This window comes from Halyomorpha halys, unplaced genomic scaffold (genome assembly GCF_000696795.3).
Source record: "Halyomorpha halys isolate HHAL.00 unplaced genomic scaffold, Hhal_1.1 Scaffold696.1, whole genome shotgun sequence".
Taxonomy (NCBI): Eukaryota; Metazoa; Arthropoda; class Insecta; order Hemiptera; family Pentatomidae; genus Halyomorpha; species Halyomorpha halys.
Genome location: NW_027109229.1, coordinates 45,275 through 72,248, shown reverse-complemented (window position 1 = coordinate 72,248; position 26,974 = coordinate 45,275). Strand labels below are relative to the sequence as shown.

Here is a 26,974-nt window from a genome sequence, read left to right as displayed (position 1 = left end):
TAAAACATAGCTTCAAATACTGTGTTATGTGTGAATATCTTTCTCATATATTCTCAAAACTGTGGGAAAATATATTATTACAATTTAATTTAGTTTGTTCGTTCTTTCTTGTTCAACCGCATAAAGCGTCTTTGGGTATCAACACCATTTATTTCTTGTTTATTCTTGGTAATACTGATTTAATGCAGTAATAAATTGCCAATGACTTCAGGAAATTCAATCAATAATTGAGTTTTTTGTTATTTTAGAAGTAAATAAAAAAATTAACTTTCTTTCCATATTTAAGCTATTATTGTATAATTAATCAAGCTTAAGAAGGGTAGATGATTACTCTAGGCTTCTGATCTACTTTTTTTTATAGGTCTACTATTGGATTTTGCCAAATAAATTCCTTGGAGATCAAGTTTTATCATATGGAGGCTTTTTGGAATATAAATTCCGATATGTTCCAACACCTGGAGGTCAAAGCTCTCGAAACAATGCTGCTGATATCAAGTTATCTACTGTAAGTTTTTAATTATGTATGCAAACTGTTATTTAAATATTATCAATAATGTTGGTTCCACATTAAATATTACATTTTGTTTTATCACAGTGTCATATTAATTCATTTCAAGAAATGTAAAAAAATTATTTTGAATTTATAAATTAGTCTCTACTTAATTTCCTTCCTTCTCTTCTGTCCATAATGAAATATTCAGTATATCTATACAAAATTAATTTTAAAAGTAAGAAACAGTGAACTAAAGCAACTGAATACTGTTCAAGTGGATTACGGATGGTATGTGTTGATGTCTAGTTCTGCAAGATCCATTTCCAAAGTGAAAGTTGATGTGAATTTTACTGCTTATCAATATTAAGTAAGAGAAGGATAACCAAATTTCTCATTTTTTGTGACTCAAGAGTTAATATACAATCATGGTATAATAAAGTTTTATTCATTTTGCATTTCTATTCCTTATTCTAAAATTATGTTTACCTAAAGTGTACCCCACCACACTTTAACATTATATGTCTTCAAAGTGGACCATGAAACCATTTAGGTTGCCCGAGTATAGTATAAACTGTGACATTTGCGGCTATGCTAAAAATTTTGTGGGCAAATCAACAGAAACTGCCACAGCAGTACCATTGAACTGTCATACGTAGATACCTGGAAAGTCTCTTCATAACACTATATTTATTAAATATGTAACCTGTGTGTTTCCTGTTCTATGCTAGTCTATGGTGGCTGATTTACAATTTTTATTATTCATTCACTAAGTTGAACTAGCAGTGAGGCTAGGTTTACTGTCAGTGTGTAGATAACCTTTGGCCTATTGTCTCCCTGTTATAATAGCTACCAGAATAATACACTGTCACCTATGAAATTGGTGCTTTTAATCATGAATATTATTCCATTTCAAAATATGAAAATTGATTATACTGTGTTCATGGTTAGAATGTTACAATTAATTTAATTATACTGAATTTACTGCTGCTAAATTAATCGACCACTGAATCAGATAACATGATAATTTAATATTGATGACTATCGATATGTAATGCAACTATATGTCTTATCTTCTGTTCTTAGTCACCACCTTTAGTAATGATTAATTTGAGCCTGAATTTGAATAACAATTATATTGATCATTGAGTTCTTTGTTGTACTATTGTATATACTGTGTGTCAAACAATAAAAGTGTTCAAGTTTTATAAAAGGAAACCTCAAGATTCATGGCAACCTCATTATAGATTAACAAAATTTTCTTTGAATTTCATATAATTAGATTAACAAATTTTCTAGTCGAATGGAGGTGACCTCTTCTATTTTGGGGAGAAGACAGTTGAGCCAAACAGAATCCAAACAATCAGAGCACCGTTGCTTGAACAACATTGGCAAAAAGGAGATGGAAGTGCTCCTAATAGAGAGTTGTTCTTGATGGCTCTTGCAGGAATCAACAGTATCAGCCTTAAAGCAACCTTTACAACTAATACCCAGTCCGCAATGTAAGTTTTATTTAAAAATATAATATAGTAAAACATCTCTCTAACAAACACCTATGGGGAAGGTGATTTTTGTTTGTTATACAGGGTTTTCCATTATTAAGGAATTCATTTTAAAACAACTCAAAATGTAATGAAACAATTATATACATATTTTCTTTTCAAAATCAGCTTTTCACATTCAATAAAAATTGCAATAAAGATCAAAATGTTTATTATTTTTACTTACTTAGAAAAAATAAAATAAAACAGATTAAGAATCTTATGTGTTTTATTGTCCGAAAAATTGTTGGTATTTGGTGGATTGTGGGTATCCATCCCTCAGCGCTGTTAGGGACTTTTATGAGAAACAGTGATAAGGTTTATTCTTCTTATTTAGGGGGATTTAAATGAGTGCATTAAAAATTATATTTTATTACTAAAATTTCTTTGTTTAAAAAATGATTTCATTTAAAAATGAATTTTAACTTTTGTAATTTTCATGATTTAAGCTTGAAATTTTATTTTTGTTTTTAATTATGCCATATATCTGGGTTTTACTGATTGTAAATTTAGCTGCTAAATTATGAACCATCATCTTTTTTTCATCATAGTTTTTTTCTTTTTTTACACTTTCATTTTTTTTTTTTTAAATAAAACTACTTTCTTGACTTGGATGGAAGTGCCATTGTCATGATCTAAATGCTGGTTAAACACTGAATATCTTTTAGTGCTGTCAATACACCCGAATGAAATCAGTGGAAAGCGTTTCTGTGCATTTGAAGGCGAAATTCACATATTATTTTTACTACCTCTAAGAATTCCTAGAATAAATAATTTTTTTAATTATGTAAAGAAAAAAGAAAAAAAAACATAATATGTTCGTTTCCTTACCACTTATTTTACATTATAACAAATATTTATAGTTTCTAAAGAACCTATGTTTCCTCTACAGCAGTTTAACGTAAGGATCAATTTGTAATTATATAACTACTTACGGACACAAAATAAATATAAAAGGAAACTAAGATTGTTTTTTAGATCAAAATTAAGGTTTATTTATTTTTTGGCACACTGGAAACTGTGTTCATGCAGAAAAATATATATACCAAGAGTCATATTTCTAATTTATGAGTTGAATTAGATTCATATTTGCGTATCTGCCATCTTTCTTCTAAACAATAAATCAAAATCATTACAATATTGAAATAATCAATGGGAAATTATGAACTATAATACATATTAACAAAGGTAAATTACAATTATTTATTTATAATCACAGGCTGCAGGAGGTCACTATGGACACTGCCGTGAATTACTACACAAACAGAGGTTATGCATACGAAGTAGAGATGTGCAGGTGTCCACCTGGCTACAAAGGATCTTCTTGTCAATACTGCGATGCTGGCTACAGAAGAAGTGCCGAAGGAGTCTATTTAGGACTTTGTGTCGAGTGTGAATGTAACCGCAGATCTGATGACTGCAATCCAGAGACAGGTGTTTGCTACGTAAGTAGAAGTGTATCAACACTTTTTGTATAACCTACAATATTACACTAACGCAGTGCATGCACCATAACATTACTCTTCTAAGCAAAAATGATACTTAGCGGTTGGCATTAGACCACACCCCTTGAAGCTAACTTTACCTTGGAGTTAGGGATTTTGTACATTAATATAATTATCTGTAAAACTGTTCATTTAATCGCAAATCTGAAGAAAATAGAATTTGTAATAAATGTTATTTCCAATAATTGGGAATATCTATAATGAAAATCCATTAAGCCGTTCTCGAGAAATTCGTGCTTCTTTCTCTGTTCTATTCATATTCATTTCAATGTGAATATTAAGATTCCCAAAATATATTTACTGTTCTAAAAAGTAAGGAGTGAATATAAAATTGAATGAACTCAGTCAATTTTCAATTAATGTTTTACAGAAACTGTTAATAAAAAATGTATTTCTTTTATTTGGGAATCTTCTAAAATAGAGAAAGTTGTTTATTAAAAAAAAGTACAAACAGTAAATATTATTTTTTGAAATATTTAATGTTTACAAAAAAAAAAAAAGTTACTGAGAATTAATAGTCATTCTAAAAACCAATAAGAACAAAAAAATATAAGCACGTTTTGATTAATGGTCAACTTCTTTTCTTTTTTTTTTAATCTCCTACCTAGCCATTTATGGCATAAGAGGTGTGGCAGCAATAGTCAATTATCAACTCTCAACTGTCAAATATTGCGTACTGGATGCCATGTCTACAAAAGTAATAGATCCTATCTTCTAGCATCACTAGCCCTAGAAGCATTTTTGGTGAATCTAATCTTCAAAATGATGTCTCAATCATTGATTTTGATGAATAATATAAGTATTAAGGAAGATATGACATACCAAAAAAAAATTAAATAAATAAATGAAAATACCTTTGAGAAATAATTTATAAGGATAAATAGATAAATAAAGCTTTATTCATTAAGTATACCATATGTGCCTCGCTTGAGGATTGCTTTATTTTTCTAATTTGATTTGATTTCATTAACTAATTCTGTTTAACTTTAGAACTGCCGAGACAACTGGAGAGGTGATCATTGCGATGTTTGTCCTGACGATTCCTTTATTGATAGTGCGGGGAGGTGTGTGCAAAGGTCTGTACCCTGCCGATGTGATCCTAAAGGAGTACTTGTACCTGGTTGCCCTGGAGGTCGCTGCAACTGCAAGGTAGTGGATGTTATGTTTATTTTATATTATTTTTCTGTGTATATAAATTTCTCTATTAATAGGTTCTTCTTTAAAAAACATAAAAAATTTACTACAAATCCTTTTTACTATTTAGAAAAATAACACCATAAATTTTATTTCATTATATTACTTCAACCTCAATGAATTCAACAAAATTTTATATTTTAGACATTATGTTACTGAAAAATTATTGAGAACTATCAAGCTTTGCTTTTTAAAATTTCATGAAAAGTACAAATTAAAGATGGAGAACATATTCCCTTTACAAGGAGACACTTTCTTATACTTATTAAATTATGCATATATATTATATATGTATAATTTAATGTAAAAAAATGTATATGTAAAAACTTAAACTCCATGAAAAAAAAAAAATGGAAAATACAATACTTTAAACAAAAAGTGATTAAAAACTTATTTTTCCACTTTGAAATGTACACTTCAGGTCCAAACTCTTCAAACAAACACTGGCAAAGTCCAAACCTTAATACTGCTATAACCGCCCCCTGTTCATAAACATTTAACTAGTCAGCATCAACCATTATACATACATATATATAGTAAAAATATTGTTTTACAGGTGAATGTAGATGGTGAATACTGCGATCGGTGCCGACCAGGAACATTTAACCTTGCAGCTGATAACCAACTCGGTTGTTCTGAATGCTACTGCTCTGGAGTATCAAGCACTTGCCAGTCATCAAACCTATATTATGAACCGATTCCGATGGTATGGCTAACTGAAGGTGACCATGGCTTCATATTGAGCGATAGGTAGGTTCCTCTTCCTCAGGCTGTAATTTATAAGCCGTATTTTACTTTTTTTTGCTGAAGGGTTAAACTGAATCTTTGGATTAAAAACAAAAATTAAATAAGGTTTTCCTTGAGAACTAAAAGGTCATTAAACTCATGAAACAGGAATTTGTTTTTACTGCAAAAAATCTTGACCCCATTGGGATTAATGGATTAACTATTTAATTGAGATTGACAGTCTAACAAACAGTAAATATCACACTATATTGAAAGTTAAAAAAAAAAGAGATTATGTATCTCAAGTTTTTAATATTCTTAATAGCATTTAGAATTTATTTTAACTATATTTTTATTGAAAATTGATTAATTATATATACATAAATGCTAAATTATTTCTTTAAAGAAAATCCTCATGCTTTATTAATCACATAATACAATAAAATAATAATGGTCAGCAAATTATAGAGAGAGTTTTGAGGTATTTTCTTTGAATGGTTTTACTTAAAAGTTTTTGCTCTAGTTTCTGATTTTACAGATATGGCAGTAACATAATAAGAAGTGGCTTTATATTGAATCCTCCCATGAACGAGATCGGTTACATCTTCGATAACAGGCAAGAAGATTACTATTGGTCGTTACCACCGAAATTTACAGGAGATAAGGTAATCACTTTATTTCATCATTATTGCTTTTTCTATTCGAAATAAAATAAAATAATTACAATTTCATTATGTTTGAGAAATCATCATTTCGAATTGTTTACTATCAAAATTCATGTGAGCTATTTTTTTCTGAACTTTTATTAGTAGGATGTAACATGGAGTCATCAGAAATTCTAATTTCGATTGAGTTACAAATTTTTTTAATAATTCAAAATTATTAAAATGGCCTACATTTTGATCTGCTATATATATCTTCATCAGGACTGAATAAAAAACATAGAAAACAATGTAAAACTATTTTAGGGGTATAAAATGACATATAAGATGTTGCGTTAGAAAACTAGCCAGGTCCATTTTCAAAATTTGAATTTTTTTTACATATGAGGTTGAGGGTACTGTCAGTGAATAACAGAAATATGTGCAACTTATTTATTAGTGACAAAGTGTCAGCCAGAATTTCAGGCCTTCATCAGGGCTAAGAGGAAAAAAAACAAGATAACAATCTCGATGATCTGAAGGAAATACAGAATAACTAAAAAATAAGAAGATAATAGATAATAAAGGTACGTAAGTAGTTTTGGTTAAAAATGTGTATCAAAAGTATTATGAGATGATAAAAGCGATTTGAGAATACATAGTAATATTGAAGAGGAAAGAAAAAGAAAATAATATTCATATGAAAATCCAGTGAGTAAATTTGTACAAAGTAAAAATTATTTAAAATTGAATTTATGCAACAGTGAGAAAATGCCTTTATGTAAGTAAAATTAAAGAAGATATAAGGAAATAAAATAAGGAAAATATAAAATTACAAGCTATATGGAGTAAATAATAGAAATGACAATAATTTGATGATGTGAACATTACTTAATAACAAGAAATAAGGAAGAAAGAATAAGAAAAGGGGATAAAAAGAAGGATAACAAATGTAAGTATGTGGAAACGTACCGACTGATGCAAAGTTACTAGCAAAAGTAAAGTGGCGCACGTAGTGGGAGATTCCTGTGTTACAAAAATACATAAGAAAAAGTGGAAATGGTTGTTAGCAATGTATATACTTAACATGTATTAAGATAAATATATTTTATTAATAAATAAATATACATCATTTTGTTGTTTTTGTTTTTTTTATGGCAAATAATGTTTTCAAATAATAGTTAAATCACATTTTTTTTGTGTGTGAAATGGGAGAATCGTTTTACCTTAATCTAGTTCAATTGATATTAGTGCACCAAAAATTTTAATTAAATAAATGAAAAAAATTGGAAAATAGGCTTGGCTGGTTTTCGAATGCAATGCTTCTGATATAAATGGTATAAATATGGACAGAGTAAATAAAAGACAAAATAATAATACTAAGTAGTATTAATAGATGTTAGAGCGATGAATTGTAAACTAATATTTGTTGCAATCCTTCAGTCATACATACAATTAATGAAACTTACTTTACAAGCCTTTATTTTCAAATATTATTAAATTTGAAATGTTAAGATTAGAGCCACATCAAAGGTATCTTGCCTTTAAATTAAAACTCACTTGCCACCATTCACCTGTTTGTTATAACTGTTTTAAACATATGCAAGGCTGACAAATACTTAATTCGAACCATTGCCTAATATCTAAGATTAATATTACTACTTTCAGGTTACCGCATATGGAGGAAATTTGATCTTTACGCAGAGGTATTCGACAAGGGATGGCAGACACCCAGAACCAAACTTTGACATAATTTTGAGTGGTAACGGAATATCTGTTTATTGGAGAAATGAAGGCTTGCCCTCATCAGATGAGAAAAAGGTTTGATATTCATTTAAAGTTTTACATCTTTCATATCTAACTCCATTTAAAGTTATTCCATCTTATCCAACATTCACTTCCACAACCTACACTTAATCTCCTCATATCCTCACTTATTTTCTCCTACCTTGACTACAGTCGTGTAGAATACCATAACCTCTCAATTGTATATGAGGACAGATTGAAATGAGCCATAAATTGATTTTTAAGATTTGTCTTTAGAACCTTGGGTCAGTCTCATGCTACCTACTTTTACAGTGAGCTGAAGTCAGAGTAGATTTGATTTTGTCCACTATGGACGAAATTGATTATTTCTTCCAATTTCATCTGTATTAGACAAAATCAAAATACTGTTTGTATTTTTTATCTTTTTCTTATTAAAAAAAAAACAAATAACATTATTAAGTAAATGAAGAGTTTATTTCTCAACCATATAATTGCAATGTATGGTAAACATATGAACAAAAAAAAAAGGAAAAGAAAGTATCTTATTATACAATCCTTTGATTTATATTTGGCACTATTTAAGTTCTCAATCAATATCTTTGATGTCTCTTTTACTTTAATATTCAGCATGTAAAATTGGGACATAAACTTGGAAATACTTCCTTTCCTTCTCTTTAATTTATCACTTTTGTTATAAAAACTCAAAAGAAATACGACAAATACAAATAAAACAACTTCAGACACAACAAATAGCAACTTGAAAAAAAAATTCACAAAACTACAATGCAAGTAATCAACCTACCAAGTAAAAATAGAACTCATAGAAACAGTTACTGTGTAGTGCTTTTCATATCTGCCATCAACAGCGATTGTGGTCATCTGTCATCTGTATAAGTATCCAAAGACATAGCACCCATTTGCCCACCGGGCTGGATAAAATAAAAAGAAGTGAACAAAATGCCTACTCTGGTTTAAGTGGTTCTACCCTTCCACTTGTATACAATATTTCCTCGGATCTTACCCATACCAAACCATCAACTCATAGCACGCTTCTTACATCCTTGTGCTTTTGGGCGCTTGTGTCTCTTAAGTTTCAAATTATTGCTCATAGGAAATAATATTCTCTCTTTCTAACCTCTTTGCTCCTTCCCTCAGAAATTAGAGAACTGTACATTTCTTGTTAACTTGTTTCACTACCATATGGAATTCTCTCTCTTCTAATATTCATCATGTTTCTTTCTTATCTTCTTTCAAATTCCTACTTTTCTGCATTATGTTAATAAATGTGATAGTGGACAGTGGCTCAATGAGAACCTGTACTGGCTACTAGAGTGTGTGCAGTAGCTAAGTCAAGTCCATGACCTTGAGTGAGTGAATGTTGTTTACAGGTGGGTGCTGTTTGCAGTTGGATTGTTTGGTATCTTTAAATTTTGCTGCTGTTTCGATTGTAATGATGAAAGAAGGATCATTATAAGGATAGATACACTCTTTATTGGTCTAAATAACAATGTTTATTCTCAAATAAATAGCAACAGATTACACAATTATTATAAACATAAATATTAAGTTTTTTTTTTTTTTGCTAAACAAAACATGCTCATAATTAATTATTATTATTATTATTCATTGTTATGTTAGCAAGAGGTCTCAAATGGGTTTGCCACTAAAACAAATTAAAATAATGAAACATAAAATGAGTTATAAATAAAAATAGGTTTAAAAGAAATATAAAAGTGAAATAAAAATGTTGATAATAACTTCAGCTGTGGCAAACCCATTTTAAACAGTCTCTTCACCAACACCGACTATTGTTGTTGAAGACATTAACAATCTTGTCATCACATCGATTATATCCTTCACCTTGATATGTGAGTCTCGTCAACTTACCAGAAGAAAGATTATCCAGCTTCTAGTAGTCTAGTAGTAATGATCCACTTAAACTAACTGGATATCATGATTTTCTGGTTTAAATTAATAGAGGAAAACAGGTTCATACTGAACTCATATGCTAAAAAGCCCCCCAAAAAAGCCTGCTGTCTGGTATTACCCGCAGCGTTCGATATTAATATCAAACCCGTTCTCTCCTATATATTTAGTTAAATAAAATTTCTTTATGTATATTGATTTAATTAGTTTAGTATCGGTAAACTTCATCATTAGAAAGGTAATTGGCTCCAATAAAGGTTGAATTCTGGACTCTAAAATACATGTGCTTGCTAATGCCGATGATCTACTATTATTGAGTGAATATGCAGAAATCATCAATATTAATTAAACAATTTTTATAGTTACTAGTTGCCAATCAATATAACCTGCATCATTAAAGCTTTAATAATTTTAACAATCACTTGAAAAATTGAGTGAGGATACATAAATTATAAATTCAAGATTAAATAAATAAACATTAAATTAAATATAGAGAGGGAGAGATGGTAATTACAACCAATCTTAGGACAGGACTATTCACTAGTATAAAGATTAAATATAATATGTGTGGTATAAAGTAGAAAGATGAATCAATGAGTTCAGCGATCTAAGCAAAAAAGAGAATAAGTTCGAATATGTAAAAAAGTTGAAGTATCTAGAGTAAAAAATAAATGAAAGAAAAGAAATTTGAGAAATGTTATTTCTATTCCACAAACTTATGTAGTTTGGACCTGATGTAATGAAATAAGGAATACCTTAAAATAGGCTTTATTAAACTGAAGTAGATGGTACATAAATATATTTATTGTATATAAATATTAGTATACCAGGACCTACTTAAATAAGAATTAGCAAGACTGTTAGACTTAATACAGTTCTTCACAGATCTGATACATTACCACTTATAATATTGGAAAAATTATCATCAAAGACTTTTGAAAATAAATAATAATATTAAAGCTTTCAATGAAATAAAATTCAATTCAAAAATTATTGTATTGAATAAAACTTGTAAATGATGAAACATGCTGCTTAAAATGGCCAAATAATTGTTCATTTTTCAATAAGCATATTTATACAAATAAAAAAAATTTTCCACTTTTTATTAAGTATAGTTTATATTTTCTCCTTGTATCTTAGTTATTACTCCATAGTGGTACTTTTTTTGGACTGTCCCATTTTTAAGATGTCGGATTTGGTTGAGGATTTATAGAGAAAAGAGATGATAGTTTATGTTGAGGATTTTTATTTTTATTATATACTAAATTGTTAATTTTATATTATTAAAGTTCTTCTTGCTCAAATGTTTAATCTATTTTTATTTTTCCTCCACTTTTAATTTAGATTTTCAGTATCCCGATTAAAGAAGGCCAATGGAGAAGAGGAGACCCAAGAACTGGACATTCATTTGCTACTAGAAGAGAAATATTGAACGTAAGTTATGTATTTACAAAACAATAGTAATTCGATTTTTTGCTGTTTATATAAATTCTGGTTTGATGGCTTATTCAAATAAATAAAATTATGTTAACGTTTATCTAGATAAGATATCAGATGAACATATCCAACTTAATTTTGTAAATTATTACATTTTTAATTCACTCTTGTATTACTAGTATAAAAATGTTAGTTTATCAGTTGTCATAATATATTAGTTGAGTTAGTTTATTAGTTGACATAATATATTCTTTTGTCATATTGTTATTACTTCACTAAGCATGTTATAGATTTCTTGTAATATTAAACCTCTTTTTTAAAAAAAAAAAAAATTAAAGTAAAAACTATTAATTAGGAAATGGACATCTTTCTACTCAACTTATGAAAATGAAGCTACACCAAAATTTTTTTCCCAAATAATGTTTATTCCAACCAAAAGATAATTTTTTTTTTTCTGTTTGCCAAGGTGGAGGTTATTTGTATTATGCTTAGTGAAAACTTGTGAAATTCTCTCTCCAATGTTAAATATTTTATTTTATAAGTTTTGCTTGTTGGTAGAAAAATAAAGTTTCACTATGTAAACTTTAATTTGTTAATAATTAATGCTTCATTCATATCAATTGATAATTTGATAATTTCCGCAGATACTGTCTCAACTCTCAGCAATTCAAATTCGAGCAAGCTTTGGACGTGAAACACGAGAAAGTTATTTAAGTGATGTTTCTCTTGATGTTGCAATTCCTGAAGCCACTGGTCTGGCAGCCTTAGACGTTGAGTTCTGTAGGTGCCCTGCTGGTTATAGCGGAACATCCTGCCAGGTAATTATCTAAAACAAATTTTGTTTTAGTGTGCTAAATGAAAATGCAACTTTATTATAGTTTAAGCATGTGATGTAGCTTGGGTTATGTTAATAAATTTAGCTGCTTTGTTTAAAATTAAACCAGTTCTGATCTGCTGCTTCCTGTATATAATAGTTTGGTGATTCATTATATAGCTTCCAGTATACTGTATACTGTTTATCAGTGATTGGACAAAATTACTGTGCTCAGAATTATACGAAAACAACATGGTGGAGATCATCTTATCGGGAAGGAATTTTTTGAGCACTCTACATCATACTTTCAATAGCTCCTGGACATAATTAACAGTCTTATTCATTAATCTTAATTATGTATTTAAGTTAAGTTTAATTGAACCTTTTTTCCTCAGAGGAGAAAAATTATATGTACTATGTAATATTTAAAATGAATAAATAGGAAAATTAATAGTTTGTACTTATTCTCAGATCTAAAGTATAGATTTGAAAAGGACAAGGTCAAATAAAAAGATTAAATATTAAATATATATAAGAATTTATCTTTTATTATATATAATATTATAGACTCTAGTCTCAGGGCGGGTTTCTAGGCAATCAGAACACTTATTTTTCATAACACTTAATTTACTTAATATCTCTTTTACAAAGTATTTAATCTTATTTAATGAATTTAATCATCTACATTTTTTCTTCATTTAAATAGTATGACTGGGCTTAAATACCAAATTAAAAAAAAAAGTTTGTCTTTATTATTGTTCCCTTGGGAGTGGCGGGTTTCACGCCATTTTTCAATTTCAGGTGGTTTTTAAATATTCCTCGATTTAACTATCTTAAGTCTCCTCTTCCAGTTTTAAGCAAATATTTCAATAGTGTTATAGGATAAAGATAAATACTCCCTACCTACTAGTCCATTTTTAGGAGATGGGTTGATTATGGTTCCATTTCTAGCTTAGTGGTTCCTAGACCTCTTCGAGTTTCGAACAACTAATACAGATAGATCATGTGCTCATTTTTTAAGTAAACACAAATTAAAAAAAGTATATATCTACAAATTTGAGTGGTGAAAACTGTTCCAGGAATCAAAATACGGTAACATGCAATGCAACAATTCATCTTTAGATTCAGATTGCTGCAAATCAAACGATAACTGATAAAACTAAACTTAAAATCTCTTTTAACAGGAAAGAATAAATTTTTTTTTAATGTTAATCTAGCTTTGTGTTTTTCTTGATAGTATATTCATATGACTGTCTTGTTTCTCAACTAAAAGATTAGTTGATATACCTAAGAAGGTATTATCATTATTTTTTTGCTAAGTTATCTATAACTTTTTTTTTATTTTATTAATAATTGTTATCATAACTTATGCCTTTTTTTTTCTTAGCGGTGTGAACCTCATTACTATAAAGACTTTGACAATACTTGTAAACCATGCCGCTGCAACAACCATGAAGAGAGTTGTTCAATCGGCTCAGACAACAAATTGGTCTGTATCTGTCAACCTGGTTGGTTTGGAGAAAGCTGTGAATCCGGTCAGTGAAATTTAAGTTTTTTTTATGAATTTATATGTGTGTTTTTATTCTTTACATTGTCTGTCATTTAATATTAGAATTCTTGTCAAATATAAAAAAAATAGGAATTTTTGTTCTTGGAGTCTCATTATAACAACAAAGGTATGTAAGAAATTTGTTTTTATTTATTTTTTAATCCATGCAATTTGATGATCTGTAAAAACATTTTTATCTGAGTAAGGAATATATTTTTATGAATCACATCATAATATTAATTTTTTTTTATTAATTGCATCTTTAAAATATCTTAGCACCAAATTATTAGCTGGAAAAAATTTTAATCTACCCTACAATCTATTTCCATACATTAGAGCCATTTTCTTTGATGGTTGTATCATTTGTGATTTTATCTACGATAGTTACCAAAACAATCGTTCAGTTAGCTTAATGTTAAGTGCCATAACTTAGAGTAATTTGGGCCCAGGTTAAAAAAGTTTTAAATTAAACTGAAGTCTTTTATTATGAAAATATAGACATGATTCACAACCTCCACAACAGGTAGCACTACTAATGATCGGTTCAGAGGCATATTACTAACTTCTAACTGCTGTTTTCTGTTTGGGTCCAAGTTGCCTCAAATTACGGTTCTTTATTCGATATAGCAATATCTCTCAAACTGATTCTTCCAAAATTTCCTTTTTCTAGCTATTGTCATTTTATCTTTTAAGAATTAAATTACCTAAACATTTATTACATGTCTATCATTATTTTTCCATGTATACTTATAGTACCTATGACTATCACCTAATGTAATATTTAAAAAAATCAAATATTATTAATGTAGAAGTAATCTAATTGCTGTACTAACTTTTATAAAGAGAGATTTTTCTAATATATCAGGTCATCCCAACTGTAATAACAGTTTTTCATCTTTTGTAAACCATTTGGCTTGCGGACTGAATTTGATTTGTAATAATTATTAAATAATGAATGTTTTGTTATATTGTAACTGGATTGTACTATAAACTCTCTAAAGTTGTGAACTTTTTCTAGCATAACTCCCTTAAATCTATGTTTCATGAAAATCCTTGAGGATTATACACTATATCACTATAACAAGATGTATACCTTGGCACGGGATGTCATTTGTAAAATATGCTATAACCTTAGTAAAATCATAGGAAGAATGGTTTGCATATGTCACCTTATTAGTGGCTAAATTATCAAACAATGTACCACTTTTATTCTGTAGAAAAACTCATCCAAAATGGTCTGTCACACCTTTTTTATAATCTTCACATTTTATTTGATAAATAATTAGAAAAATCTTATTTAGATTTAATCGTTCAATTCGATCCATTTTCGGGGATCAATTTGGTATGACGTATACTACCATATCCTGAATTTTTCTTGGTTATGGCTGATGCTGGTGTTTTACTTCCTTCAGTCAGAGATAATTCTCTATTATATTTAAAAAAACAGACATCATTCTGTTATTTTATGATAGGGATTTATGGAGAAGATTTGAGGCAAGCTTCATCATAATTATTAAAGGACTTTTTATGCTAAAATCTAAAGATAAACTCATTTTTTGGCTATTATAAACACAGTGCCTGATTCAGTACAAAGGCATCGGCTTCGGGGCCAAAACCCTTCAAAACAAAAAAAAGAACAGCAAAATCCATCCATTTTTTTAAGAGAGAATATTAATTGTATACATATTTCTGGATTATATATATAAATATATATATATTTTAAAAGTCTTTCAAATAGTGATTCCAAAAACACTTCATATTTTTCTCTATCTTCATAAATGACTGAGATATAACCATTCGCATTGTCTAGACTGCTACCATCTTGGATCTTGGATTGAAATGGTGGATAGTTTTGATATGTCCTGAGGATCATTGTTTATTTAAAATTGCAATTTAAGATCTTGAAAATTGTTTTTATAATACCCATTTTAAACCATTAAGGAACAAAAGTTATTACTTTGATGACCTGATATTATTGTGAAACATAAAATAAACTTCTTTTACTACAGATATATTTATTTGAGTAATTATACACATTACATATATATGGTAATATGTTATCTATCAGTTGTTGAAATTACTGTTAAACAGAATTGAGAACTATTTCTTCAATTCATCATGTATTATGTTGAATATGATTTATGTTGTGATTGTGTCTAATTATTTTGTTGAAGTAGTTGTTTGTATAATAATGGTAGTTAGATCTTATTGTAGTTATAGTTGTTATTTTCTTTTTTTATTACCAATCAGGACTATTTTTAAAGATTGGACAGGACTATGGTAACTATTTCACTATAGTTTTATCTTGGGCTGTTTTGATGAAATGTTCTTTAAAATGAATTTTATATTTTATATTATTCCTTGTCTCTTTTTCTACAGATGATTGTTATCGAACAGGTCAATGTTCGACCAAATGTCCTTGTAATAATAATGAAGAGAGTTGTGAATTTCTACCTAACAATGAGGTAATTTGTCATTGTCGGAAACAATTTGCTGGAAAGTACTGCCAATGTAAGTATAAATGATATAGGTTTCAAAAGCAAATCATGTTTGTCCCTTTTTTTTTTTTTTTTTATTGTGGTATTGATTTGTCCCATGAATCACTTTCTAAGTAGATTTATTTGTTGGTAGTGTTTTCATTGTGGAATGTCTCTGTTCTAGAAAAGATTGCTGAAGAACTTAAATTTTTAAACACTACTTTGGTACTCTGTGGCTACATTTGATTGCTTTGATTTCTGTTTATTATCCTCACAATTGGTTATGTGAATTGTGTACAATATGTTGCTTTTTATGGGCTGCAACTATGATATAGTTGTGGTGAATATTTTCTATTTGTGACATATATCACATGTGGTTGAATATTTCAAAGTATAATTCTTCCAAATTGTTTTCGCTGTTTGTAAGGTTTTGTGCAGCTCTGCCATTCCACCATATCTAGTAAGGAAATTGTGAAGGGAGGGGTGTTTGTGAGTTAAGTTAGTGTTAAAAAAGTGCCTTTTTGGGTGGTCTCATTTTTTGCATGGCTTTTTTGAATTAGTATGTGGATTGTGTCGCTATAAAAGAAGTGCTTTGGGCTTCTCAATTTTTTTTCACCCATCCTTGCCATTTTGATATTTTTAATTTTGAAATTGAGCCTTTCAATATATCTGAGTTATTATTGATCTGATCAATAGCAGTAGCGGATATTATCATAAAAATATTTTAAACACTTTGACTCTTATAATAGAATATTCTTATCATCTTTTTTCCAATGTTTTATCATATAGAGTGTCCGGTATAAATTGGATCAAATCCTTCTTATGATTAAACTAATACCTTTATAGTTTTGCAGATCACTATTGCTTTTTAGGTTTTAGATGCGGTTGATACGCGACGAAATCTTGGGGTTTATAAACAACACCTATTTTTTAATTCCTTCATTTATAGCCATTAAAAAATTATGAATGACTCATATAAAGTGCATTTTTAAATCTTCAAAATTGAAGGATTTATGCCATTTTAGAATCTTATACCCTCAATAATATTATTTTCAGACACTTCATAAACTGGAACCTTCATTATCGCATCATTTTTATATATTTTTTAATCTTTCTATTCTTATCTTGAAAAATATTTTCAAGTATTTATTCTGAAAAATGCAAAAAAGTAGTTTCTAAAATGATTTTTTAAAAATGAGTTGACGAAACCCCAAGTTTTCTTTGTATCTCCCCAACCTTTAAAAGATATAGCAATTGGTAAAACTATAGCAGTAGATCTTTAATTTCTTCCTTTGGCATTTTTTGATTAGATCATTCTCTTAGCCATGAAAAGTATTTCATCCAATTTATATTATATACCCTGTATATATATTTTTTATAATTTATCTTTATCTTTAAGAATTGTTTGATTGAGTTACTCCACTCCACATTCTCTGTACTTGCAGTGCAGAAGTATAATATAATAAATAGTGAAATAGTTATTAAAGTTATATATTTTTTTTTATTTGCTTATTGTGCTTTTTGCAATATACATGTTAATTTGTAGTTTAACAACTCTTCTTTGTTTAATTTAAGGCATAATGTAAGGATACTGAAGTAAAATAATGTGTTTTTTTTCTGTAATTTGATTATTATTAGAAAATACTTATTATAGACATGTTATTTGCTCTAGTGTTAATCTAATGTAATTGTACTTGATGTTATTTACCATATATTTGTTTTATGATTTATGCTTTTATTAATACAAGTGGCTTACTCTATTGCTATAAGGCTTTCTATTTTTAAAGTAAAATATGTATGCATATGTATATTTGTAGCTTATTATGCAAAAACTACCAATTTCTATGTATAGACTATGTCATGGGCTAAAAAAATTATAAAAACTTAGAAATAGAACTTGATTTTCACTAAGCTAGTTCCATTTTGACTATTATTTAAATTCAAATTTTTCATTTTATTATAATCATTCCTGAACAACAGTAAGAAATTTCTATACTTTTTGCATTAAGTTACAGATATATATGACAGGTGTACGTGCAATCAATTGTCTAAAGTTGTAAGCAGTAGACCATGGTTAATATTTGAAAGGGTGACCTGGAATGAGGGTTGTTCCCTTTAAATTCCTAAATCCAAAACTGAATGGATGATACATATCACTTTTCTATTTCCTGTAGAAGGCTGCTTATTCGTTGTGTTCCATGTGAAGGTGTTGGGAACTATTTTTAAAAAAAACAAAATTAGCCATATTTAATGATGTATTGTGTTTCATTTTTCTTTAGATGAGTGCGGTGAACACCATTATAAAGACAAGGACAACAACTGTAAGAAGTGCCCATGTAATAACCATGAAACAAGTTGCTACCGCTACTCAGACGATAATGTTTTCTGTTATTGTCAACCATTATTCTTGGGCCGTTATTGTGAACTAAGTTTGTAAAACACAACATTTTCTTACTTTGTGGTCATTAAGTTTGAGAAATTAGATTTAAAATACAATTAAGTGGATACTATGTCATTGCAATCATTATAATTTTAATTACCAGATTATTTGGAGTACTAAAACTCATTCTCCTCCATTTGTCAGCTAGTAGGCTCAAACATTTGTAATCATACATTCTTAATGTAATTATTCATTGAGAGGGTTAATATGAGGGTCAAGATATGTACTATCCATCGATGTAAATATATATACATTATATTGAGATCAATTTTTCTAAGTAGTGGTTACAATTGTGAATATGAGTTGCAAAAAAGTAACTTATCTTTTTCTGCAAAAATTTTTTAATTTGTTATGCCATTTTATTTATATGTTCTAATCACTATATATAGGTTTAAGTTTTATTGAATTCTATGACTTGTTGAAGTGGATTCAAAAAAATTTCTTAAATCGAGTTTTGTTTATTTGCTCTAATTACTATATACAGGTATAATTTCAGTTTATTATGTATCGAAGTTTAACTATAAATCAAAGACAGAAACCAGTCAGCTATTATTCTAAGACAAAAAACAATTGTGGGGAAGTTATAAAAATGAGTTAAAAAATTGTTTGGTCGAAAAATTGAACTATTTTTAAACATTTTTTTGAAAAAATCAATGAAAACTAAAAGACTAACTTATATTTTATAGTTATGAACTAATTTTGTTTCAAATTAGTTCAAATTTATTAATAATATTTTCTATTATATTTTGTTGTCGGAATATTGATACATACTTGTTACATAGAGCGGGTGTTTTATCTAGGAGTGGTAAGTGGTATTGTAGTATTGGTAACTCGCTTTCCACCACTTTAGCTATTGTCGCGTGACCAGTAACTTCTCATGTCCCTGTTCACTGTCTATTTTCTTCCATTCTTAGATAGGCTAGTGCCCCTTCCCTCTTAATCAATAAGTGGAGTGATATTAGGGAAAGCAGGATTTCCAATGCCTTAGTAGGTGTTGTGCGAAATGCCTCAGTTATGCCAATGCAGGCCATCCTTTGGATCTTACTGACCATTCGCACATGGAAAGCCCTTTGCAGGGCTGTCCACCACAAAATACTTCTATAGGAAATTCTCGGTCTTATTATTGCTGTGTAAATCAAATACATAACCTTTGGGTTGAAACCCCAGGTAGTGCCCACAGAGTTTATGTCTTCTTAATTCTATTTTGTACTTATTAGAGGCAGCCCAGTATACACTCTAGTCTGTCTCTAACTTTGTTATAGGCTTTTCTTGTGTCTTTTTGTAATTTAGTCAATTCAATTGACCACCATCTGACTTTTTTTCCAGGCTCCCTTTTCAATGGACAAGCCTCCTCGTAGGCTAATATAACCATACTTTCAAGTAGGCTAGATTCAATGTCTAGCTGTAATCTGGAAAGTCTTTTCACCGCGTAGGGTGAGACACCTTCCAGCTTCTCTCTGAAAAGACCCCAGTCTGTATTTCTCGGGTTTCTCTTCATTGTGAGTAGAGGTTTCTTAGCTATAATCTTAAATGAGATCAACCTATGGTCAGACAGAGTTATGTCTGAGGTGATCCTCCAGTCTTTACTTGAGGCTAGCGTAATATCTAAAACCTCACCCCTAGCTCTTGTAACAAAGGTTGCTTTGCCCCCCTGTTAAGTATTTCTAAATCTGTCGTGGCTAAAAATTCCAGCAAGGCTTCGCCTCACTCGTTGGTGTCTGTACTGCCCCACAATAAGTGGTGAGCATTAATATCTCCTCCAATTAAGAGTGGTAAATCTACCTCCCTAGGATATGGGAGAAGTCATTCTAAGTATTGGTAAGGTGGATCTAAACTATGGGGGACATAGACAGATCCAATTAACAATTTAGTCTTATTAATACCAACCTTTATGTTCAGTACCATGGTGATAATGACTTTTGTGTTAAGCTGAGGGAGAGGCAGCACCCGAAGGTCCTTGGAGACCCAGATGCAAGTCCTTGGGTTGTCTTCACATGGAGTTGGGCAGATTATCCTTCTGCCTATATCCCCTAATCCTCTAATAGCCCCTCTATAACAGTAAGGTTCTTGTATTAACACGAGGGTCAATTTGACCCCTGATAGTGACTAGGCTCATTCGGCAGTAGCCGACTTATTGTGCTGAATGTTAATTTGTCTTACCTTAATCATTGGTGTGGCAGAAGAGGAGGAATATAGGAAAGGCTAGCACCTATTGGCGCTTGCCCCTCCTTTGCTCCTCCTGAAGGGAGTGGCTGCTCTTTTTCTAATAGACCAGCGCTCTCCATACGATCAGTCAAACCAACTCGTACCTCAGCCGCCAGTCATTTGCTTCCAACCAGGCGATCTTGTTCCTCGGCACCTTGAATATTGCTCTAAGGTGGTCTGGATCACCTTCTGCACCCACAAACTGCCACTGGTCAGTACCTACCAGGTCCTCGTTCTGGTACTCAAGGAGCTGGACCAATATGCCGGGTTCGATCACCTCGGCTCCCAACCCAAAAACAATTTTAGTGGGCCATGGAGCCTCGGCGGACTGCCTCACCACAAACCTAAGGTCTGTGGGAGCTACCCATTCGAGTAGCCATAACCTCTCGTCTCCTCATTAGAACATGAGGAAAAACCATCATAGATTATCGAACACTGACTGTGTATATAAGGAGAAGACAGTTGGGGGTGCAGTCAATGTAGAACAATAATTAGTAAAAACAGTATTTACAGCAATATTATCGTTGAATCATAAACTGCACTATCGTTGAAGTAATAGTGTAATGTATAAAATGAAATTTTAAAAAATAAAACATAGCATACGTTATTTCTATCCATGATTCAATTTTACATTTCTGTTTTTTTTATGTCCTTTTATAAAAAATTTTAGATTATATTACGTTTATAAGAATATCATATCATTATCATAAAATAAATCATCATATTTACATAAATGGCATTAAATACAATTGAGAAATTTTCAGTATTCAACTTGTTTCTGGAGGTTTAATTTTCTATTTTTTTTTTTTTCAAGGAATACCTTTATTACTTTCTACTTCTTTCTTTTCTTTTCGGAGACCTTTCGCAACAATTGTCCATCCTATTAGAAGAAAATAGTTCTTATCAACATTTTACTCTCATTCTACATCTACATAATTACTGATTACATTACACTATACAACAATCATTTTAATAAATAAAATAAGCCAAATACCAATATATTTTTATTTAATTAACTTATATTCTTATTCATCCCTTTGAAGGATTTTTCCCAATATTAAAATTTGTCATTCTTCTGAAATTAATGTTAAAATATATTTTTTAACAAAATGTAATTCTTAATTATAATATTTTATTCTTAAATTATACCTGTTTTCACATGTTCATCTAATAATCCCTCTGTCATTGGTTGGTTGAACATTTATTTATTTGGAAAGGTGGAAAGCTTAGTTTAATATCATCCCTATTTGTTTTGGTTAGAATAAAGCGCATTGAATAAATATACATAACTAAAAATATTAAAAATTTGGCAAATTTCAAAACTGACAAAAGATATATTACAACACTATGGTAATTAACATAATTAATTTGTAACAATGATCAGTGTGACAATAACAAATAGGGGTTGGTTTTAACTAAACTTTCTCAAATAAACAAAAAGTTCAATTGCCCATTTACAGAAAGATTTGTAGATGGGCTTATGAAAACTGGTATAATTTGAGAAAAAAATGTTATAATTAAGAATTACATTTTGTTTAATAATATGTTGTATGATAAATTTTAATCATGGGAAAAATCCCTTAAAGGAATGAATAAGAATTTAAGGTATAAATTAAATAAAAATATATTGATATTTGACTTCTTTCATTTATTAAAATGATTGTTATATAGTTTAATAAAATCGTTAGTTATGTAGATATAGAAATGTATGTAAAAGGTTGATAAGAACTATTTTCTTCTAATATAATTATAGGATGGACTAAATGATGGACAATTGTTCTGAAACATCTCCAAAAAAAAAATAAAGAAGTAAAAAGTTATAAGGGTATTCCTTGAAAAAAATATATCATTGAGAAAGTAATCTAATGTGAATTCCATTTATAATTCTAAAATCTATTCCAGACAATAATGGAACAATGGTTCACTTAACTCCCGGAGGTACCCTTCACTTCCAACTCGGGGATACAGTCAACTTTGAATGCTTCTTTACATCTCCGGAGTATGTCTCTGGGCGTATAGAGCTTGTTTATGCTACTACGAATATACGTGGAATTACTTATTCTCTTCCTGAACAAACTTCAGGTTATTTAGGAAATGTTTATAAAACTGTTAAGATAGAACCAGGTCTCAAGGAGGTTGTCTGCCGTCTCTACAACCAACTGAAACAAGTCATCGGCCTTTCTACAGCTGCAATCAAAATAGGTGCTCTCTCTATGTGTTTCATGTTGTCTGTGAAGATGTCACTCCATGTCTTAATTGTTTCCACTTCCTGTGATTCATTAAGTTCAAACTAATGTTTTACTAAATTTTTAAATTATGTATAATTATTTAATTAATCATTTGTTGAAAATGGTATACGTACATATAACAACTATTTCGAGCATTTTTGAAAAATTCTGTCCATGTTCAGTGCTCCTGGTGGCTGTCCTGTGTACTACTAATTAAGTCTAAGTTGTTTTTGTTATAAGTTCTGTTCTCTACATGCTGTTCTGATTTATGGAATTTTATGTTTGAGCTTTAAAGATAGTATTTTAATTATATATGATTACTAATATATCACTGTTTTGTGGCATACCTGAGAAAAAAAAGTGTTGGTTTTATTTTGGAATTATTCCTAAGATAGTCCCATAAACCGGGATTACTTTGTGTACTGTGGTTCCCCTAAAGAGTGTAACGCTCAATCAACACAAGGATGCCCCTCTCCTCCAAATATTTCTATTAGAATTCATATGAACAGACACATCAAAACAATAGATAAGTATTTCACTGTATACCTTCAAGTACCATTGGTAGAAAAAGATCAATCTGAGCTATGTAACCATATGTAATGCAACCTATTAATTTAATGTTTTTTCTGTATTAGAGGGATCAGAAAAAAGAAAAAAAAAAAGAGTGTTACGATTCTGTTAAGGTTGTTATAAAGTAATACCCTCCTATAGTTTAATCTATATAATACATCATTCTAATATATAAAAATGAATATTCGTTTGTTTGTTGTTGCTTTATGCACTGGCATACTGTTCTTCCAATTGTCATGGGTATTTTTACTAAATGTTTAGGAATTTTCCCGGGGAGATTATAGGCTGGTCTGATTTTTTCAGTAAAAAAAGATTTAAAACAATTAAGCATTTTTGTTATACATTTTTTTCTGGTTATTATATTTCAATCAATTTGTCTCTTTCTACAGAATGAGAAAAAATATTACTGATTATATTAAATGATTTTTTATTCACTTAAAGTTAAAAAAACATAATGAAGATTTGAGTAAAGTAGGTCAACAAAATTTTTTTTAGGAAAAGTTCAATCATAGTCGTTTTCAGCATCATCTGAAAGCCTTAAATACCATTTTTCAAAGAAATTAAAAATTAGAAATTTTTTACCTTCATTTATCTGTAGCATTTTTATTTATTCTGGTGACTATTGCTCATAACTTCTCTGCATTTTAGTCAATTTCTATATTACTACCACTGTCGGAAAGCTGAATGCCTCCTCTTTTGACTTTCATTAACAAATTTTAGATTTAATACCCTTGGGCGAAATATTTGTTTCAAATAAAGACTAACTTTTCTAACATTTTATTTTAGATCTTCGGTTCTAATTTGTTTAATTAGATCCTGTTTGTGCCCTTTGGTACAGTTTATAGAGCTCTAAACCACTGCTAAGTTTGGTGTAGACTGGTTGAGTCATGTTAATGTCAATTCTATTTTTTTTTTTAAGGTGAAAATTTTGGGCCAAAAAATTGTATTTTTCAATTTTTTTTCAAAAATTCGTATTAAAGGGTTTCATGAAGTACTAAAAACAAATGTCAACTTTGTTTCATTCCAAAAAAATCTTTTGCCACACTGATAGGTCAGTCATTTTGAATTGTTTCAATACAGTACTAGTATTGAAGCACAATGAGGATTATTATATAAAAACTATTCATATTTCATGTAGTTTAAATATGAAAATATAATGGATAATCAAATTGTCTAATAGAATTAGAAAAAATCACCTAAATCTGATCATTATTAACGATTATATAGTGAAGTTAGCTGTTTACCATTTGTTACAATAGTTACCGCCTTATTACTTTTTCTATGTATTAATTGATATACAAGTTTCAATAGTCTTCAACAAATGTATGTATATTCTTAAAGATAGCAATAGTGAAGCATCGCTGCGTTTGCTAGTTACAAATAAAAAAACTTTTTTTTGTTGGTTGTGCAGCTATATAAGTAAAGCATTTATATGATATAATAAAAAATTGATTTTTTTAACATAAACTTCAAACTGACTCCTATTCATGCAAAGTTAAAATTCACCCTCAACTTCAAAGAATCCGTTTAGGGTTTATTTATTTCTTAAGTGACCTGAAGTCAGCAGCCGTCAATATATTTAATTTTATATATGTAAGAAAAATGCGTTATACACATTTTACATATCACAGCTGTCGAATTTCACTTACTCAAGATATGAACAAACCTTTAATTGATCCTTTTTAGTTGTGGTCGGAACCAAAATTAAATAATCACTATTTTGGAAATATTTGACAGCTCTTCCATAGAAACCAATTCTCAAATTATTATCTTTCCTGACAAAATATGATGAGAATTATTACAAATAAAAATAAGCACTGAAATAATATATTAAATAAAATAAAAGTCTTAAAAAGAAGGTAGGCAAATAACAAACCATGGAAATTGACCAACAAGTGATGGCAGAAGTAAAAAAAACAACTTTAACTTTATAAGTAGTTCACATGATGGCCACCAGAAGTGCTTACCATCATTAGGATTGTTCTCAAGTATCCTATTCTGTTACTAAATCTTGATGTGATTTTAAATTATCTGTAATTAGACTATTCATCTTTATATACTTTAATTTTGGTTATGATTCATTGGTATCTAGGTTTCACCTTTAATTTAATTATTTATTTACACTAACATTTCTGTATGTCTTTTTGTGTTTTTCGTGATATTTTCTAAATTTATCCTTTTGTATGTGATTGTTTTGTATAATTATTTCTTTACATCTAAAAAATTAGATTTGTGTTGTTATTTATTTCTGTGGAAGATTTTTTAAATTGTAGAATCTGCTATAACTAAAGTTGTCCATTTCTATGGCTCCTTAGCTCAATATTTTGTTTTTTAAATTTACGTTTGATTGACAAATGTACTAAAACTTCATTGTTATTGTCACTGTATTGTTAGTTTTATTGTTTTATTTTGTAGTATATTTATACAGCATTTTTTTTAAATTTACATTGTAATAGATCAACCGACCTAAAACATTGTTTTGTCTTTTGTTTTTTACTTGAACTTGCTTAAAGTTATGTTGCTGCAACAAAACAATAAATTATTGTGATTTAATGAAGACTGAGTAAACCTTATTTTAATTTTTTTTTAAAATATTTTGTTTTGTTTGTTCAGAAGAATCTCCTGCACCACAACCACCAAATCCAACAATACAGCCATTAATTCAATTAACCATTCATGATGACGAACCAACAATTCAAATCAAAGAAGTTGGTTCCACCGTGCGATACAGATGTTCTGTTACAAACTCGGTATGTTTTTACTATTTAATAATCAGTCTGTTTTTTAAACTCATTTTTACTATTGGACCTATCATTCCATTAGAATAACATAAGTAGCAGTAGTAAGGTAAAGATTCATTTGCGTACTGTCTACCTGTTTATTTTAAGTCCTTTTACCTAGAGCATATGAATAGCTCTTGTAAATGGATGTTTGAGAATTTTTGTTAAACTAATTATATATTAACTTTAAAAATCTTGATATATAGGATTGATATTTAGGATATATTGAGGATATGATTAGATGTCTCACACCCAAACTGTATAGTTTCTGGGCATTATGAACATCTTATGTCTATAACTGTTCATATCTGTAAAAGTTGTGGGTTTTTATACAAATTAAAAAATAACAGGATATTTTATGAATTCCATTGTTTCTAATTTAATTTTTGTTTTACCACAAAAGTTTCTCTAACAATTAAAAAATAAATGAATAAAAATGTTTTTTCTGTTTTTATTTCGAACTTATTTCAGTACAACCAAGGACCAATTAGACTCGTCTGGACAAAGATGAGTGGATTTTTACCTTATGGAAGATCCTCTTATGATAGACAAGGAAATCTCGAGATCGTAGATCTAAAAGTTTCAGATTCAGGAATATACGTTTGCACAGCTGAATCTAATTTAGGTGCGGTCTCGCAATCAGTTGAACTCAAAGTTGGAGGTATGTAGTATAGCTTATTTTAT

General features: G+C 29.3%; 1 protein-coding gene across 16 annotated transcripts in view; it reads left to right on the top strand.

Moving 5' to 3' along the window:
* trol (terribly reduced optic lobes) overlaps positions 1-26,974 on the top strand; it is a gene marked incomplete at its 3' end in the record, with an annotated part of 722,946 nt that overhangs the window by 651,804 nt on the left and 44,168 nt on the right. For 13 of the 16 annotated variants that reach the window (XM_067047431.1, XM_067047427.1, XM_067047425.1 and 10 more), the window contains 15 exon segments: positions 362-505; positions 1,790-1,992; positions 3,251-3,476; positions 4,527-4,685; positions 5,287-5,480; positions 5,995-6,121; positions 7,766-7,918; positions 11,135-11,224; positions 11,872-12,045; positions 13,429-13,576; positions 15,970-16,101; positions 18,347-18,496; positions 22,615-22,914; positions 26,124-26,260; positions 26,762-26,951. In XM_067047431.1, the coding sequence (XP_066903532.1) occupies positions 362-505; positions 1,790-1,992; positions 3,251-3,476; positions 4,527-4,685; positions 5,287-5,480; positions 5,995-6,121; positions 7,766-7,918; positions 11,135-11,224; positions 11,872-12,045; positions 13,429-13,576; positions 15,970-16,101; positions 18,347-18,496; positions 22,615-22,914; positions 26,124-26,260; positions 26,762-26,951 (2,527 nt within the window). 16 annotated transcript variants of the gene reach the window in all.